At 45.6% G+C, this 19,325-nt stretch overlaps 1 protein-coding gene across 1 annotated transcript in view; it reads left to right on the top strand.

Moving 5' to 3' along the window:
- The first annotated feature begins 2,096 nt into the window (after positions 1 to 2,096).
- The window catches only part of CTSC (cathepsin C), a 36,775-nt gene continuing 19,546 nt past the window's right edge, over positions 2,097 to 19,325 (top strand). The window contains exons 1-2 of the mRNA XM_039541400.1: positions 2,097 to 2,398; positions 6,424 to 6,569. Coding sequence (XP_039397334.1) covers positions 2,233 to 2,398; positions 6,424 to 6,569 — 312 coding nt within the window. The 5' untranslated portion in view covers positions 2,097 to 2,232. The remainder of the gene's footprint in view (positions 2,399 to 6,423; positions 6,570 to 19,325) is intronic.

Below are 19,325 nucleotides of genomic sequence, written 5' to 3'. Positions count from 1 at the left end.
TCATTCCATAACTTATTTACAATCCCCAGCGGACTCTCAAGAGGCACGCTAGTCCCTTGACCCATGGTGTCTGACAGGAGCCCTCCAACTGGCGTTATCCTGCTGTCAGTACACGACCCTCAATATTGAATTGGCTGGGAGAAATCTCCGTGGCGCCTGCCAATTCGTATGTGAGTGGTCTGAACACTGGACAGAGGCACCGCACCAGAAGGAATCCCGGACGAGCCCCAAATTGTTAGGTAAAAGCAAGTCCTTACTCACCTCTCCAGCACCCGAGTTTGTGCGGAGTTGGTATGGGGCTCACAAATCTGTCAGAGACCAGACAATTCGTTGATCAACGGGCTCACACCATCCTTAGCTTACAGAAAAGCTTCGGAGTAAGTGTGGCAAGTTTATTAGGGGTGAGCATCAATGTTTATACACAGAAGTAAACAAAGTGATTAACAGATCATAATGGTCATGCATAATCAATCAAGATTCTACAGGATAAAACAGGTTAAAATGTAAATTAGAGAAGACAAAGGAGATGGCTACTTATTGGGAGGGGGGGTGTCATGAGTAGTTCGCAGGTCAGAGCTTTTGATTAAAAGTTTCAGACACAGACATGTAGTCTGAGTTAAGTTTCAGTTCATAAAGAGTTCAGACTCAACACCAGCACAACAGGACCCTCTTGTCAGCCGGTCCCTAGGCATTACTAAGCCTGATTAATAATTATGGGGAAATGATGGGAGCACTAGCGGAGACAAACACTAGTGGCTGCCATGTAATCATGGTGCCCTCTGAGCAGAAGAGAAAGGCGGGTGGGAAAAGGGGACGCTATGTTTTACATTTGAACAAACTGTATTAAAATATGAGGGAGAACCACAAGTTCAAAACAAGTCAGGATTTCTCTGACTGTGCAAGTCACACAGGATGGTTTGTGAGGAGCTGGAGGGGTTCCGTGGTTTGGTTTTGCACTTCCTTCTTTGTAAGTTTGGAGTTTGCAAAACTAGGCAGATTATTTGAGGTGCCAAAAGCCAGTGGAGGGATAGCTCAGTGGTTTGAGCTTTGGTCTTTTAAACCCCAGCTTATGAGCTCAATTCTTGAGGGGACCATTTAGGGATCTGGGGCAAAAATCTGTCTAGGGATGGGTCCTGCTTTGAGCAGCAGATTGGACTAGATGATCTCCTGAGGTCCCTTCCAACCCTGATGATTTTTTTTTTAAAGGGGGTTGGGAGTTTGCTCCATCTCTGCAACTCTTCAACTGCCGGGGAATCTGCACAGTCTGTTTTTTGTGGGGAGCGTTTTTACAGAGAGAGTTTGACCCAGAGGAGTGCTGAGCCACAGCGCGGTAGGGGGGGGGGAAAGAAGAGAGAGCCACCTCCCCGGCTCCTGGCCTCTTGTCAGTAGTCTAGTAATAAATAATGAATAGGGGTTTCACATCATGTCAATCATGTAAAAAAAAAAGCAAAAAAAAATGGAAAAAAAAAAAAAAAAAAGTAAAAAACAAAAAAAAAAAAAAAACAGACAAATCAAGGTGGTTTGAGTTTGATTCTGTAAAAAACTGGTCATTGGAGAGTTGCCAAATCAGATCTAGGAACCAATTTGCTTCTGGCATCTATTTCATATGAACCGCCCCTTACCCACAACCCCAAATTCAGTGGGAGGTGGAAGAGGGAAGAACTGGCAACATTGGTTTTGCCCCATCTCTTGAAATGTTTGACTAAAGATTGTCGTTGTACTTCAATGAGGACTTTGTCAAAAATGAAATGTTTGGGGGGGGGAAGCGAGGGGTGATTTTTTTTTAAAGGGAAGAAAATACACCCTTTCCTGCCCAGCGCCAGCCCGCAGCTTGTTCAGTGGGGGCGGATCTGCTACAGCAAAGTCTCTGCCTCTGGCTCCGTGTTGTCTGAAGCCCTGGGGAAGCTCATGCATGATGCTGGGGGACGGTGCGCGGCTAGCCGGGGATAACAGACCTGACACCCCACGAGGGAGCTGGGTTTGCTGCTGTATCCGCCTTGCTGCACCCAGCAGGCCAGCTGAAGAGGCCACGTTCCCCTTCTCCACGTGACCCCTCCGGGGCGGGGCGGGTCTGGCCCTGGATCCCCGGCGGCCCCAACCCGGTAGCGCGTAGAGCTGCGGGAGGGAGGCCGCTGCTGCTGCTGCTGCTGCCCTTGCTGGACTGTCTCCGCGCCGCCCGGTCCAGCTCGGCTCCCCCAGCAGCGGGGCCGTGTGGAGCCGCCGCCCGCAGGCATGGGGCGCTTAGCATGGTGCCTCTTCCCCGTCCTCCTGCTCTGCCAGCTCCGGGGGTCGCTGGCCGACACCCCGGCCAACTGCAGCTTTGCGGACCTGGAGGGCACCTGGATCTTCCACGTGGGGAAAGGGGGCCAGAACCGCCACATTAACTGCTCCGAGATGGGTAAGTGCTGGGGGGCATTTATTCCACCCCTTTCTCCACCCGGTTTTCTCTTTCTTTTTGCCTTTTTTCCTCTGGCCAGCCCGATAATCAGCTTGTGACAATCTCAGACAAACACGCTTTAGTTAAAATCCTTTTTTTTAAACGAACAAAAAAGCCCCCTTGGTCCCTTAAGAGTGTTGGCAAAACACGTTCTGTCCCCCCTGGCTTTTTAAAAACCGTGCGGCATGTCTGATCCACTCCTGTTTGAACAGATCCTTTCCCCCCTCCCCCCCCCCCATGCTGTCCCCCTAATTTATTTAGTGGGAAACTAAAACCACACGGGATATTTTCGTAAAAGGGATTATCTGGATTACGTGGCCCTTGGACCCCCTAAGAACTCCGTGGAAACTTGTGTATTTGTTTCTTCTCTTTAAATGACTTGTTTCTGGTTAATTTTCAGCTGGCCTGTTAGGAAATTCCCACTCTGATGTATCAATTCAGATATCAAAAGAGGAAGTAGAATGAGAAATTGGGTGTTAGCCCCCGCAATTCTGTAGGGAACTGAATGTGAGCTGTAAAAACTGTTTCAGAACTTTTCTCTTCCAAATTTAGGCATTTTGATTGTTACTAAGCAGCAATATGTTATGACAAGTTCAGGTTAGAATGGGAATAGGGACTAACAATGGAATTTCCCTCCCCTCTCACCATGCGATGCTAAAGGGCACATTGGTTACAAGTAAACCAAGCCTACAAATGTGAGTAATTTGTGGTTTTTAAGACTTGTAACTTTAAATAGGAAAGTTACGTCTGATTTCATTTTACTTGTCTTTTTTACCTTGCTTATGTCAGGAACAAGACTGCTACTTTTGTGTTTAAAAAGTGGTTGCAGTTAGTCTTGGATATCTTTTCTAATAGGGGTAGGGGCCTGCATTCACAAAGATACTTAAAGTCTCTAACGCCCAGATTTAGGTACCTAATTACCATTTTTAGAAGCCACTGTGATCTATAAAACTTCTGCTTGACTGCAGCTTAACCCTGTAGGTGCTTACATTTGCTTGGCACCTACATTTTTGCAGTAAAGTGTGCCTGACCCTGCCTCTGGGCATACACCAGGCTGCGTCACTCTAGGGATATTCTACACTTTGAGCTGAGTGTGTGATTAATGCCCAGCTTAAGGAGGGACACAGGCTAGCTCTCCTCAACCTCCTGGACTAAAAATGGTTGCTGTAGTGCAAGCAGTGTGGGGGAGGGGCTAATCACCCCAGTTAGGGCCTATCATAGATTCTGCTAGCCCCGCCCACCTCTTGTGCTGCCACTGTTCTGCTTTATTGTTAGCATGGGTATATTTCCTCAATCAAGGAATCACACTGTTGCCGGCCCAAAGGGCCCGAGAAGGGGCAACAGCGGGGTTTGTTGCCCGGTGTGCGTTGCACTAATTAACACACCAGGGTGGAGAAGCAAACCAAGTTTATTTGAGCTCAAATAAGGTGCCAGGGAGAAAAAGCAATCTCAAATCCTGCACACCCGCACGCAGGCGGGGTCCCAGCATTTATACCCCCCTTGTTTTTCCCCTTCCTCCCTCCCCCTTGCAACAGTTACACTTAACACTATAATGTAGCTTGTTAGAACTGTTCTCATTCGCATGTTTATCTATGGCCTTCACAGCACAGACGCATGCAGACTTTCCTCCCCCTTTTCCCTCGTCTTACTGCTGCTTTTTGCTGTTTCGAGCTATACTGCAGCTGCAAGCTAAGAAAGCTGACAGTTACACATTTTGCTTGCTGTTTATTAGCATCTTAGGCTGGTTAAAGTTCACAGCATGGAAGAATTTTGGTTTACTCAGGCCTAGAGTCACAACTTTGGTTCACTTAGGCCTAGGGACACCAACAACACCCAATCTCAAAGTGTAAATATGCCAGGACTCCTAAGCCCCAGAGCGATCCACAGAGCAGGGAGCTGCCTTAGAATCATAGAACTATAGGATTAGAAGGGTTAGGGACCACAAGGGTCATCTAGGATAACCCCTGCCAAGATGCAGGATTGCTATCAGATGGCTATCCAGCTTCCTTTTGAAAATCTCCAGTGAAGAAGCTTCCACAACCTCCCTAGGCAGTCTGTTCCATTGTCCTACTGGTTTTACAGTTAGGAAGTTTTTCCAGAGATTTAATCTAAATCTGCTATGCTGTAGTTTAGACCTGTTGCCTCTTGTCCTGCCCTGCGACCTGCCAGGTAGCCGATCTCTGTTCAAATCCTTTCTCACCTGGCAGAGGAGGGACTTGTAATGAGGGTCTCCCACATCCCAGGGCACATCCCAGGCGAGTACTTTAGCCCCTGGCCTAAATGTTTTGCGTGGGGTTCAGCCTCTGAGTGCACCTACTGGATTGGTCCTATACCCACAAGTTAGGCAGAGGAATAACTGTCTTCCCCTGGTTTCAGACCAGAGATAGGCACCGCCTACAGCTGGAGCTTAGGTGCCTCTCTCTGAAAGGGTGGATCTTAGGCCATGGCTACACTTGCAGATTTGCAGCGCTGCAGCAGGGTGTGAAAAAACACCCCCTCCAGCGCTGCAAGTTGCAGCGCTGCAAAGCGCCAGTGTGATCAGAGCCCCAGTGCTGGGAGCGCGGCTCCCAGCGCTGTACGTTAATCCCCATAGGGAGGTGGAGTACGGACAGCGCTGGGAGAGCTCTCTCCCAGCGCTGGCGCTCCGACCACACTCGCACTTCAAAGCGCTGCCGCGGGAGCGCTAAGTGTAGCCATAGCCTTAGACGCACTCCTGTCATCAACATCTCCCATTGGCTCGTTTAGGCATCTCCCTGCCCAGCTTGCTACAGTTTGTGGATCACATTCTAAGGCACCTGTCTCTCATCATGCCTTGTTTGGGGAGCCTGGGTGCCTGACTCAGACTGTGACTTTTAGGCATCTAAAAGTCAGTCACAGCAGTTGATCCAGGCCAGGGACCTTTTCTTTTAAAACAATTACAGTGGTTTGGAACATGGCTATGTGCAAATTTGATTGCCGCCGCGTATTTAAAAATGGTTTCAAAAATATTTTAAATGTCCTTTGTGGATGTGAATTTAATCAAGTGCCATTGGTGAAACTGTCCAACAGCTGCCTTCTCCCCCAGCCCAATATGGGGAATGCACATAAGTCATCTAAAATTGGGTCTCTTCCTCATATTGCCCCGTGGGAGTTTTATTTGTTCCTGCCCTAAATTCCATTCTCCTTCCACTCACTCCACCATCCATTCTCTGCATTTCACTCACCTGCCTCCATCTTGATGGCAGACTTCTGGGACTCTTCCCTCCCCATTCCCTGGGTGTGTATGGGTGGTATAATATAGCTCTATTGTGCCACTTGGCACTTCATAGCCTGAAGGAGTTTACCATCTACAGGGAAGGGAGGCGGGAGAGAACTGCCCTGAGGAGAGGTCATTTTCTCTTTCATATATTTCTGGGTTGGCCATCTTTTATTTTCAATCTGACTGGTGCTCTGCTGCTTCTCTTGAGATTTTAGTTGTGGGAAGCAAGCTTGGAGGAGGGATTCTGAGACGAGGAAGGGTGCCTCTGTTGGAACTGCCATGCAACGTCTGTTCTAGGCTGCATGGCACTAAATGGCAGAGCACTGATAATACCTAGCCACAGATGTGTGTTAAGAAGCCACTTATAGCTTTGCTGTGATTGGGCCAATCATTTCACTGCTATTAATATCCAGAGTTAAGGAAGCTTCTGTAATAGATTCCACTGCAGTAAAATAAACCTATTCCTGCAACAGGTGCTCAGTACTTCTCACATGCCAAACCCAGATATATAAAAACCATAAGTCTCTGAAAAAAGTCTAGTGCACCAAAAGGAAAAATGTATCAAGCAAAAAACTGATCCCGATAAAAGTTTATCTGCCTAGTGCTTGCTGCATGTCACATGAGACATATTTTACACAGCAGCCCTAAGGCCAGTATTTTATTTTCAAGTCTGGTAATGTAAGTTTGTAAGTGGCATAGTAAATTTCTGTTTTAACCCATCCATGTAAAAACTCTCTCATCTCTGCAGGACCTGTGGAAAATAAAGTAGTTGTGACTCTTCAGAAGGTGGCTGTAGCTCAAGATGATCTGGGCAATTTTGGCTTCTTCACCATAATTTACAATCAAGGCTTTGAAGTTGTAATAAATGATTACAAATGGTTTGCATTTTTTAAGGTAAGTTTTAATTTTTGTTATATTTGTCTTCCCCCTTCCCTACCCCCCAAAATCTATCTGTATTCTGGTTTCTCTTCATAGCAATGTTGCCTAGTGGTTAGAATACGGCCCTGGGACTCAAGAGACCCGAGTTCCATTCTTGACTCTGCCACTGGACTGCTGGTTGACCTTGAGCAACTTACTTCACCTAACTGTGCATCCTGCTCTTTGAAAGGGGAGTAACGGTACTGACCGCCTTTGAGATCTAGTGATGAAAAGCACAATATAAGGACTCCTAAGTATCCTTATATTAAAAAAAACCCCCTCAAACTATTCACCAGTGAAGGGTGTGGATTGCTGAACCAGACATTCTTGCTTGAGCCATCTATATTATGGACACTCTTTTGTCCTGATGAAAAGGAATGACAGTCTTTCATAGGGAAAATACTTTCCTGAGAGACTGATAGGATCTTGTCCAGGTATTACTGGGTGAGGTTCTCTGGCCTGTATATGCAGGTCGTCAGATTAGACTATCATAATGGTCTCATCTGGCCTTGAAATCTATGAAATTTTAAAGATTATAAAGTAGGAAAGAATGAGATCTAGTTATGTTTGCTTTGCATTGCAGTTCACCTGGGACATTGCAAAGGTAAATCCCTAAATGAATTTTAATTGCTTCAAGGCACTACGTATCACATCATGAATTATGAATTGTTGCTGTTACTAGGGTAATGGAGCTCAGTGTACTGGCTTGTTTTCTTTCACGCACTTAGGACGGAACTATTAATTCCACCTGCCAGAATTGAACATAATAGTGTTATTTGCCTTGACAGACACGCTTAGGGGAAATACTAGACTGACACAGACAGTGGGATCCTTAGGCTGATGTCTTTCACATTAAATGTGAAGAGTTGCTTCAAGAGCCAATAAAGTGAACAGTTTAGATAAATGTCAGTTATCAAGTTACATCTTGATAAACTGTCGAAACAGCATGTGGCTTCTGAAAGGAATGTAAACAAGTTGCATTTCCACAGATAGGCTCCCCTGGTGCAAGAGTTGCCGGGTAACAGTGCTGCTCCAGTAGCATTCACAAGAGATTAAACTTGGCTCTTGTGAAATCAAAGTTCATTTGGAGAGCACTAACTGAGTCAAAGGACCATGGAAGTCAGACTGATTAAAAACACCGATCTGACCTATTCTTTTATGTTTGTGAAAGCTGGTTTAGTGCCTTGAAATGTGGTGGTAACTGCTACCTAATGAGTATTCTGACTATGCCTCAAATGTTTGCATGAACAAGGAAGAATGAAGCTGTTTGAGATTCAGAGGAAAAAATCCAAGACTCCCTACTGCATGGCAATTTGACCCATTCCTGGTTTTGCAGATGTTGTTAGTAATTGGGACATAAGGTGCTTATTGAATAGGTAGGCTATTAGACCACTGTTGATTACTAATGTTTCAGACTCCTTCAGCAGGACACACCTGGGTTAAAGTCTTCCTTCTTACAAACATTAGGTTGGACTATTTGAGTTGATCATTAAGCAAATTATAACTAACTTGCATTTCAGAATAAGTCCCAGTCTCATTTGGATTCTGTAAAAGCAATTATTGAGACAGTTTATAAAAGAAAGGCAAAGATTGTTTTGGAAATCATGAGTAAATAGTACAGATGCTTAGCCTATGTTTGCACTAGCACCTTTGTCGATAAAACTCAGAGGTGTGAAAAAACACACCCCAATCGACATAAGTTACACTGACAGAAGTGCCGGTGTGACAGCGCTGTGTCTACAGGAGAACTCTCTCCTGCCAACATAGCTACTACCTCTCATTGGGGGTGGTTTAATTAACAGCTTAGAGCAGCTGTACGGAGACCTTAGGGCTTGGCTACACTTGCAAGTTAGAGCGTATTAAAGCAGCCCCAGGTGCCCTAACTCCCGACCTGTCCACACTGGCAAGGCACTTAGAGCGCCTGGACTCTGCAGCTGGAGCGCTCCTGGTAATCTGCCTCCACCAGAAGCATAACGCTGCTTGTGCCTTGGCTGAAACGCCCCAGGGTCATTGTGAATGAGGTGGTGCATTACTGCGCTTTGATCGGCCTCCGGAAATGTCCCATAATCCCCTTAAGTCAAGTGGCCACTCTTGTCATTGTTTTGGAATCATATCTCCTTTCAAAACTCTGTTTCTGACACCCAGCATGCTTATCTGCTCCGGAACAAAGCAAGCCATTAGTGTGGAACGTTGATTGCTGTGAGTGTGTGAGAGAGCGGTGGGTGGGGGGGTCTGAACTTACAAGCATGCTGACACACTCTCAGCACCCCAAAAACCCACACTCTCTTCCCTCACATACACACAGCACATTCCCTGTACACTCCACCCCACCCCCCGCATTTGAAAAGCATGTTGCAGCCACTTGAACGCTGGGATAGCTACCACAGTGCACTGCTCTTGTTGGCATTGTAAGAGCTGCTAACGTGGCCACACGAGTGCACTTCCACAGCGTTTTCCCTGCTGTGGTCTCCGAAAGCTGGTTTAACTCCCATTGCTCTACATCTGCAAGTGTAGCCATGCCTTTACAGCAATGCAGCTGCAGCACTACAGCTGTGCCACTGTAAGATCTTTAGTGTAGACACAGCCTTAGTGTTCACAACTCCTGATGCAGCTTTTTCTAAGGGCTAGACAAGAGTTTGCAGTTTCTACTCTGGCTGAACAAGGGAAGATGTTGTGTTTCTATTTCATGGGTGCAAGTTGGAAAGTTAAGATGCTGAGGAACATGGGGGAAAGCATGTCTCTCCTGTAAATTTGCAGATCAGTGAATCCTAGCTTTAGTCTGTTTCATATCTAAAGCTATCTGGGCCAATCTCATCTGATGTAAATTGGCATAGCTCCCTTGAAATCAGTGGAGGTACATTAGTTAGCAACAGCTGATGATGTGGTCCACTTATCTTCTACTGTAAAATCTTTAGGGAAAGGACTACCTGACTCTTAACTTCACAGTGCCAGGCACACTACTTACCTGTTCTAAAATGTTCAGGACGTTCCAAGTTGAAATGCAAAATATTATTTTAACATTGATCCTTAGAAGTGTTTAGATATAAAAGGTGAAAATAAAAGGTGACCCGGAGAGCAAAAAACAGGGTTTGTGCCATTTTTAGCTTTAAAAGTTGAGACTGTTTGTTTGTTTTTTGTGCTACCCTGGAAATGCCAGGAATGTCAAGTCTTGTTTTCTTTGTCTCTGTGGAGGATCCAGAGATGTGGATCCAGCTCTTAACTGAACAGGGACTGAGTGCTGAGTGTTTAGCGAGAGCTTTCATTCTCTTCAATAACTGCATTAGCTCAATGTTAACACAACCCACCAGTTCCTATTACTGCCCCCCCACCCTGGAGTGATGGAACAATTGGAACAACTTGTGTAGTGGGGGTGCTGAGAGCCATTGAACCAAACTGTAAACTCTGTATATGATGGAAACCACTTCAAGCCAGAGGGGTGCAGAAGTACCCTCAGCACCTCTAGTTCCAGCACCTATCCAGAGAGGATGAGTTATTACAGTGTGAAAGAAAAAAAATCACTTCCTCTGTTGGCTTGCTTTAGTTGCTTGGTGTCAGAATGCTTGTCCAGAAGACAATTCCTGTGTCCTCCCTAGTGTACACAGAGCACACTGCTACTAACTGCAGTTTGTACTGGGGTAAGTCATTTAACCTTTAGCTCTTGCTCTTTTCTGTAAACTGGGCATCATATTTATTTAACTCAGTAATAGTAGGGGTGTTGTGAGCTTCTGTACAATGGTTATGACAGGGTATTATGCCTTAAGGATACATACATGAGAAGTTTGACCTTAGTACATGTCTGCTATTGATATATAGATAGATAATATAATTTTCCTTTGTTCTTGCAACCTACTTACCAGTCACCCACTGTAAAATTTTCTTAGGATCTCACTGATTTTACAAGTCACTTGTTCTTACGCCTGGGCACTGTGGGGAAATGAGTTGTCACGCCAAAGGAATGGACTGGGTGAGCTTATCCATATATTTTTGTAGCTTTCAGTAGCTTGTGTAACTATTACCTAGCAAAGGAAGGCTTGTTTGTGTTTAGTTTTTTGTGTGGGCCCAACTTTAGAATCTTGCTCTTCCCCTCCCCCTCCCCCCAACCTCCTCTTAGCCTTGGATCCATTAAAAATGCAGAGTCCTACTGCATTTTGGCAGAGTTCCCATTTGTTACAAGTCATAGTTTTTATGCTGAATGTTTATTGCAACGTATGAAAAGGGGAGGATCTTGTAGCAGTGGTCTCTTCAAACATGCAGTGCATTTGCAGTGTGCTACATAAATAGCAACTCACTGATGTCCCAAAGAAGGAGGAGCATTTAACTTGAGCCAGGTATACACTTCAGACTTAAGGGGAATGGCTACACTTAGAGCTGCACAGCGCTGCCGTGGGAGTGCTCCCGCGGCAGCGCTTTGAAGTGTGAGTGTGGTCGCAGTGCCAGCGCTGGGAGAGAGCTCTCCCAGCGCTGCACATACGCCACCTCCCCGCGGGGATTAGCTTACAGCCCTGGGAGCCGCGCTCACACTGGCGCTTTGCAACTGTAACTTGCTGCGCTCAGGGGGGTGTTTTTTTCACATCCCTGAGCGAGAAAGTTGCAGCGCTGTAAAGCGCCAGTGTAGCCAAGCCCTAAGTGGACTTAACTAATGTTGCTTGGGGGTGTGAAAAATCCACACCTCATAAGCAACGTAGTTATACCAACCCTAACCTCCTCTGTAGACAGCACTACGTCGACAGGACAGCTTCTCCCATTGACCTATCTACCACCTCTCGGGGAGGTGGATTTACTACGCCAATGGGAGAAGCTCTCCCATCAGCGTAGTAGCATCTTCACTATAGCGCTACAGCAGTGCAGCTGTAGCACTGAATGCGAAGACAAGCCCTTGGGCTTTCACACCTATCACACAACTGGAGTTAATCCTGGCCTGCTCCACTGCAAAGACAAGGCAGGTAGCTATGCTGTCCCTTCTAAAGGTGACTAATAAGATTAAGCCTCTTAAAACTGAACTTTTAATGAATTTTGTAGGTACCCACTATTAAGAGGATCATGTAACTTTTTAAGAATGTATCTTGTTTTTTCTACAGGTCCTGAAATTTAGGCCCACATAGGATTGCTGTATGCTACATGTTGAAATCCAGCGTGCACTATATCAAACCTACCACAAATCCCATTGGAACTGGATTCTGTAATACAGGGTCTCTTCTAAAGTTAGTCCGTTATCCTGTGTAATAAACAGTTTCAAACTTTGCAATATTAAAACAGTAGGGTGAGATCTGGAGGATAAAATAAGTGTTATTCTCCCAAGCATCAGCTCTCTCATGATGCCAAAATAGGTGCCAGTCACAGATCTTAATATGGTTGCGCATCTCCTTTCTCTGCTGCTTTGATCAGCAGTGAAATAGGTACATCGGAGTTCATGTTGAAATCACGATATTAGCCAACGCCCCATGGATATGAATGTGAGCAGTTCCCATTTCTTAGAGCTGTTTGTTAATTTGTAGATTCAGACAGACCTCAGTATCAAGGACACTTGACTTACATTTTAAAAGTTGATGTTTGCAACCATACAGAACAGGCTCTTAAAGGTGAGTTACAAAGAGGAAAAAATGAGTTTGTGACCTTTTTTACTAAGACCCGAACAGTTTTTACAAAGTGAATTTTCAGTGCTTGTTTCTCACGTTAGAAATTCTTTTCTTTAGAGCCTAGCACGTGATGACTGGAGATTTAGTAAAACAGTGACATCACAAGAGCTTAGAGTGTGAAAGTTGAGCAAGAGGGGAAGAATTCAGTTAGTGTTTAAATCTTTTATGTTAGTTTTTGGTAACACCTATTTAACCTCAGTGACTAATGTACATTTTGGGGGCAGGAAGTCTGCTTATGACTCAACATCTCTGCCTCCTTAATTAAGGTATAAGCCAATATACAACCTCTGAGGCCTACCCTCCTCCAGCAAAACCAGGGAAGACTAAAGTTTGACATTTGTGATACAATTTTTTAATTTAAAAAGGGGGGTTGTTGCCACCCTTATGTATCAAAGGTGTTTTTAAAAAATGTCACAAGCCCAATTTGTTTTAAAAAAATAAAATCCCAGTTTAGATTCTGGAGCACAGAATGATGGCTAAAGTGCCTAGTTGCTAAGTGGCTGCAAACTGGCCTCACCTGGCCCCAGCAAAACAGGAACTTGCTGGAACCACTGTAAGGATAAAGCTTAGGTCAGTAGTGTAAGACATCACCAACATAGTGCATGCTGGGTATTTGCAGCAAGTAATAGCTGATTTGTGGGCCTAGACTTCAGGATCTGCCAAAGAAATAAGGTATGTTCTTGGTAGGTTTTAAATTTGAATGCACCTTGGTTTGGACCATTAGATTTGTGGATCATCTTTTAATCCTGTTAGTGAATTGAAATTAATAATTTTCACACTTCTGAGTGTGATTTTAATTACGTGCACCTACTGTTTGCTTACCCTTAATGTGTGAAATATAAATATATTCAGTCGTAAACCACCTTCTGCTGCAGAATAGCTGTCTGGTCTGCTCTCCTGATGCCAGTGCAAAAATGCATTTCCTGTCCAGTAGTTTACATTTGTGTAGATAGTGAATCCAATATTAGGCAGCAGCATGCAATGGTATACTTCTGGGTAACATCTCATTCTGTCAACATTTAGGTGTGCATTGCCCATTAATGTGCCCTGGAGTCCTATTGCAATTATGAAATAAGTCTTTCTCAATAAAAAGCTTAAGCATCTCACTATAAATTTCGCAGGAGAAAAGGAGCAAATGGGAGGAAAATTGTTCAAGATGTTAGGCTTTCTTAAAGACGTTTTGGCTTAACATAACTATTCCACGCTGGGCTCTGAACCATGTTCCTGAAATTTTTAAATGTTTATGTGATTGAGGCAAAAGAACTAACATGATCCTTGGATATTTAAATAAGGAAATATGGAGCAGGAGCAGGAAGACAGTATTACCTCTCTTTAGGTATTGGTATGCTCACTGCTGGCATACTGTGTCCAGTTCCGGTCTTTACAGTTTAAAAAGGATGTTGAAAACTTAGAGAAGGTTTCAGAGAAGATCTGTAAGACTGAAAAACATGCTTCATAATGGGAAATATAAGAAGCTCAACAGGAACAACTGTAATTATATAATCTAGAATGACTTACACATGCATCTGATGAAGTGGGCATTCACCCACGAAAGCTTATGCTTCAATACATCTGTTAGTCTTTAAGGTGCCACAGGACTCTTTGTTGCTTTTTACAGATCCAGACTAACACGGCTACCCCTCTGATACACTACAAAGGGAGAAAAGATGACATTAAAGGAGTACTTTCGTCTAGCAGAGGAATAACAATATCCAATGGTTAGAAGACTTTAAATCAAGATGTGCTCTCACTGCACCTGAAGTTAGGGGCTCAGTGCTTGAATCGCTTGGTGAATATCTGTGGCCTGCATTATACAGGAGGTCAGCTGGTTCCTTATTGGTTCCTTCTGTCCTAAAATCTATGAAGTTAGAAGAATTCAAACAGAAAATAAGTTTCAAGTTCTTAACAGTGAGGATAATTAACCACTGGACCAGAGTACCATGGGATGCAGAAAATTCTCCATCATTTGGAGTCTTTTTAAATAAAGACTGGATGCATTTTAAAAAGGCAGCTGTAGTTCAGCCACTGGTTGTTTTTCTAGTTAGTGTTCATGTACATAGTAGGGAAGAATATTTCCTCCACACCAGGCTCTGTTGGGTAAAATTCTACCTGTGTATGCAGGAGGGCAGACTAGATGATCAGATGGCTCCTCTTTGGCTTTAAAATCTGTGAATTTGTGCTCTTAAATCAGATTAGGTAGCAAGATATACTGCTGAGGGAATTCTGCACCACTGTGCAATGCAGAATTTTGCAGAAATTAACATGCTGCGTGCAGAATTTCCTTTCCCCACACAAATGGGCTGCAGTGCTGCTAGCTGCCACTAGGGGCCACTGGACCCAGCAGAGCCCAGTTCACACATGGAAGACAGTGCTGGGGGGGGGGGGGGGCTAGAGCAGTGTTTCTCAAACGGGGGTTTGCAAGGGTACTCCAGGGAGTCCGTAGGCCCTGCTGATCAACCCCTCCCCTCCCTCCCTCAACTACTCCTCCCTCCCAGCACCTCCTGCAAGCCGAGAAACAGCTGTTCAGTGGCGTGCACTGGAGTGGCGTGCACTGGGGGAGGAGCGGGGATGGGACAGGCTCGGGGGGGAAGGGGTCAGAAAGGTGGGGAAGAGAAGGGGCAGGTGTGGAGCAGGATTGGGAAGATGTGGGGTGGGGCCTTGGGGGAAGAGGTGGGGTGGAACCTAGGGCTGAGTGGGAGGCTTGGGGGGTCTGTGAAAAGTTTTAAATCAAAATGGGTGTCCTCAGGTTGCTAAAGTTTGAGAATCACTGAGCTAAAGGGTTCCTGGCAGCTGCAGTTTTCAGCACGGCCTGAGGGAAGGAGGCAGTAGTGCGCAGGAAACTCCATGCAAGCCTAGGACCGAGCATCAGGCTGTGTTTCCCTCTGGATCTCTGGGGAGTGAGGGAGTGTGGGTATCCGGGCAAGGGGGCCGAGGCCCTGTGGCTGGGCTCTGGGGCAGAAGGGGTGCAGATATCTGGGCTGGATTCTTAGGGGGGAGAGGAGGGAGTGTGGGTATCTGGGCAAGGGGGGGACCTGCAGCTGGGCTCTGAGGGGGGGTACTGGTATCGGGGCCAGGGGTCCCCATGGCTGGGCTATGGGGGGGTCCCTGTGGCTGGGCTATGGGGGGAAGGGGGTTTAGGTGTGTTGGCTGTGGTGGGCTCGGAGGGAGTGTGTGTGGGTGTCTGGCCCCCCGTCTGGGCTCTGTGTGGGGGAAGAGGGCAGAAAAATAGGAACTATATTGTCATAGGGGTTTATTTAACTCTCTGCTTCTTGGGGGGAATTTTTGTGTGTGTCTGTATTGTTACAGACATATTTTCTGCCAGGTATTTTGAAATAAATTACCAAAATAATTGAAACCGGTGTTATGTAGTGTTATTTTGACAAATAAAATTTGCAGAATTTTAAAATATTGTGCGCAGAATTTTTAATGTTTTGGCGCAGAATGCCCCCAGGAGTAAAGATCTCATGGGATTTTGATGCTGCATTAGCTGTTTGATGCTATGTCCTCTAGTGGACAGTGCTGTGCATTCTCTCTTCACCTTAAATCACTGTTCCCTAGCAGCAGCAGTTCTGAAGAAATCCAGGGCTGAGCAATAAGGAAGAGTGTTACACATTTTCTTGGGGGTGTAGTTTTTCTGCTGGAAAAAGAAATCTTAAAAATAAACGTAAAGAAGTTGGCAACCCACTTGTGTATCTGTGCTATTAATTGACAGCAGTTTTCGCTGTAAATTTCACTTCCAGTTTGCAAAAGTTTATTCTGGCCTTAGTTATCTCAGTAAAATGCCACACTATTTTCTCATGCAATTTGTGGGCAAGGCTACTCATGTCTTAAAGATGACCTCAGGATTTTAATAAATTGGTTTCTTTTGGACTCCTGTCGTATGTAAAAAGTATGCCTGAAAGGGGTTTCTAAAAGACATTTTTTGTTGCTTGTATCTGAGATATGAGGACTAAACTTATCTTCCCATGTTTTGTTGGATTGGTTGTGTATATCTGAGGATGTATAGCTCTTGCCTTAATGGAAGGGGCAGAGATGCTGAATCTTTAACAAAAGTTTCCTGTCTCCAAAATGTTAATTGCACATTGGAGGTTACAATAGTTAACTAATAGTCTGATTAAAAATCTCTTCGTTTCTTAGGCTGTGTCTACACTTTATGATAAATGTGGGCTTGCACATTGGCTAACAGAAGATCCTAGTGTAGACAAGGCAAACTGTAAAGGGGGGAAGCGATTTCCAGCCTGTTCAAGACCCGAACCTGCAGGCTCCACAGCAGCCCCCAGGGCTAAGCACCCACTCCCTGAGTCCTGTCCCCAGCGAGAGCAGGATTGCTCCATGACCCAGTTTGCTGAAGTCCCTGCAGTCAGGTTCCTCGGGCCCTGATGCACAAGGCATCCTTAGGGCTTAACCCCTTCCTGCCCGTGCTGTAGCCAGAGGGGGCTGGGTTATGTCAGTGGCCAGCAGCAACCTGGAGGTGTTAGCTGCCTTTCAACACTGTGCGGGCACGAAGGGACAAGCTTCTTCCAGCCACACTGGCGGGGAGGGAGAAGAGATGAGCTCTGGAAAGACACAGACCAAGTTGTCCTCTTTTTCCTCCTCCTCCCCTCTCCCCCCACAGCTGGAAGCAGCTCCCATCCCTTCCCTCCTGCACAGTGCTGAAAGGCTGCTGCTGGCCACATTCTGATGTGAACCCTGGCAGAAATCTGGAGAGAGGGGGCCTGTGACCCTGCGTGCCCCCCCCCAAGTGTTGCCTTGGGACGTGGCGCCAGGTACCAGGAGACGCAGGTCCATCCTGGGGGCCCAGCCAGGCATGGAGGGGAGGGCTGGTCAGTCACCCCTGCTGTATGAGAGAGGTGTACAGGTGTGTGTGTGTGTGTGTCACCTCTCTCTGTGTATGTGGGGGCTAGGTGTGTGTATGTCACCCCTCCCCATGTGAACCCTAAAGCCTTAAAGATAAGAAGGTAAATATAAAGAATCCAACTATGCAAGTATTTCTTTTTAACAGGCTCAGTCAACTTGATGTTAATTTGAATGTTTGTACTGCATAGTTCGGATTGATTGCTGTTGAACTGGCTTGAATACAAGTAATTTTACAAGGTGTCCCGTATTCAGCATAGGGAAATGTCGTTACCCTAAGTCAAGATAAACCCCAGAAAGTGTTAAAACTACAGCTTGCCTTGTCTACACTGGGATCTTATGTTAGCTAATAGACTAAAACCCCACCCTTTGTCATAGTATAGACATAGCCTAAGAAGGCAAAAGATTAACACATACGGGGGTTTACTTTGACCAGCTAATGTGTGTTAAAACTACAACTTGCTTTGTCTACACTAAGTTTTTTAACACATTAGTTACCAAGTGTTAAAAACACACCCATTTTTAGCAACCATGTCAAACAGCTGAAGTGAACATGTATCTTCAGTTCTGTGAATGACTATGTTGTTCAGGTTCTGAAGTGCATACGCTTATAATAAGCCTGCTTGAGGGTATATTCTGCTATACCAGTGCAGCACTGGCATACAATACTCATTAAAAAGGGAAGGTTTTAAAGCCTGAGGCCTTGGCTACACTTGCAAATTTGCAGCGCTGCAGCAGGGTGTGAAAACACACCCTCTCCAGCGCTGCAAATTGCGGCGCTGCAAAGCGCCAGTGTGGTCAAAGCCCCAGTGCTAGGAGCGCGGCTCCCAGCGCTGTCCGTTATTCCCCACAGGGAGGTGGAGTACGGACAGTGCTGGGAGAGCTCTCTCCCAGCGCTGGCGCTTTGACTACACTTAGCGCTTCAAAGCGCTGCCGCGGCAGCGCTTTGAAGAGCAAGTGTAGCCAAAGCCCTAGTTCCTGCGGGTTTAAAACAAGGGTTTATTTTTAATTTAATCTGTAGTTTTTGCTTAAGTTCATGAAATTTCAGTGTTGAGTGTTCAAATTTACTGAAAATGTTATGAGGCAAGGAAAGAGGACAAAATGCCTAAGGCTGCTTATTACAAGGATATGAGTCATTTGGTAATTTCACATTCTCCTATTGTAATATCTTATTTATGGTGCTGTTATACACCAAGGTGTTCTATTCATCTGAATAAAATCTGTCAATGATTTTCATTTCTAAAGACTGAGTTTTAATTTGCTTAAAACCAATGAAACCACTAAAAGATCCACATAGAAACCAGTCAGTTCCAGAAGATGGATGGGCCTGCAGCAAAGGGAATAAAACTGGGCTTGTGACCTCTTATGTTTCTTCATGATTTATAAAGAAAGCCTGAAGTTTTTTAACCAAAAGAGGACAGGGAGGCAGTTTTAGACTATTAAAATGCAGGTCCTGTTGGGCTTAGGTGTATACTGTTAGATCACATAAATAAATAGTGAGCTAAATAGGGACTTCAGCCAATGTTGCCACCATCCTGTTTTGAACACAAGACAAATGCTGTGGGCCTGTGTCTGGCTTGTTAGAAGGAGGATGGCAAGCGACTGGATATGGATTGTTAAGATTCAAGGTCGATACTCCTCATGAACATCACTATTCAGGGAGAGCCGAGTACAGTACATTCACAGTGAATGTTTATCAATGTAAATTTAATAACTTTCTGCTTGTGATACAGAACGTCTGGGCTTTATCAGCACTGTTGTGGAGAATCCCTCCAGACTATAGAACAAATCCTTTGACACCTCCCTCTCCCCACACACACACACACACCTCAAGGTATTCAGCAGACTGTATTTCTTTTCCCTCAGGCACTGTCTGTTTATTTGCACAGTAAGATGGGATGAATAGAACAAGCTAACAGGGCCGGCCTTAGTGAAAAATGGCGCCCTGGGTGGACTTGCATTTTGATGCCCCTACCCCTGCTACTAAGTTTCCTAAGCTGCGTGGCTGCCTATTAAGCCCTGTGCAGGGGCTCAGGGCTTCAGCGGGGGAGAGGCCTCTTCCCCCAGCGCGGATCTGCCACGGCGGGGAGAGGCGCCTCTCCCTCGGCCCCCAGTGCTGTGGTTAGAGGGGGGCTGGTGAGGAATCCTCTCTCCCTGCCGCAGCCCTGGGACAGCCTGCACCTCCAAACCTCTCATCCCTGGCCCCACCCCGCATCCCCCCACACCCCAACCCTTTGCCCCA

The sequence above is a fragment of the Mauremys reevesii genome, linkage group 1 (assembly GCF_016161935.1).
Source record: "Mauremys reevesii isolate NIE-2019 linkage group 1, ASM1616193v1, whole genome shotgun sequence".
Classification (NCBI taxonomy): domain Eukaryota; kingdom Metazoa; phylum Chordata; order Testudines; family Geoemydidae; genus Mauremys; species Mauremys reevesii.
The sequence above is the reverse complement of the archived record's forward strand: the minus strand, read 5'-3'. Positions and strand labels throughout refer to the sequence as shown.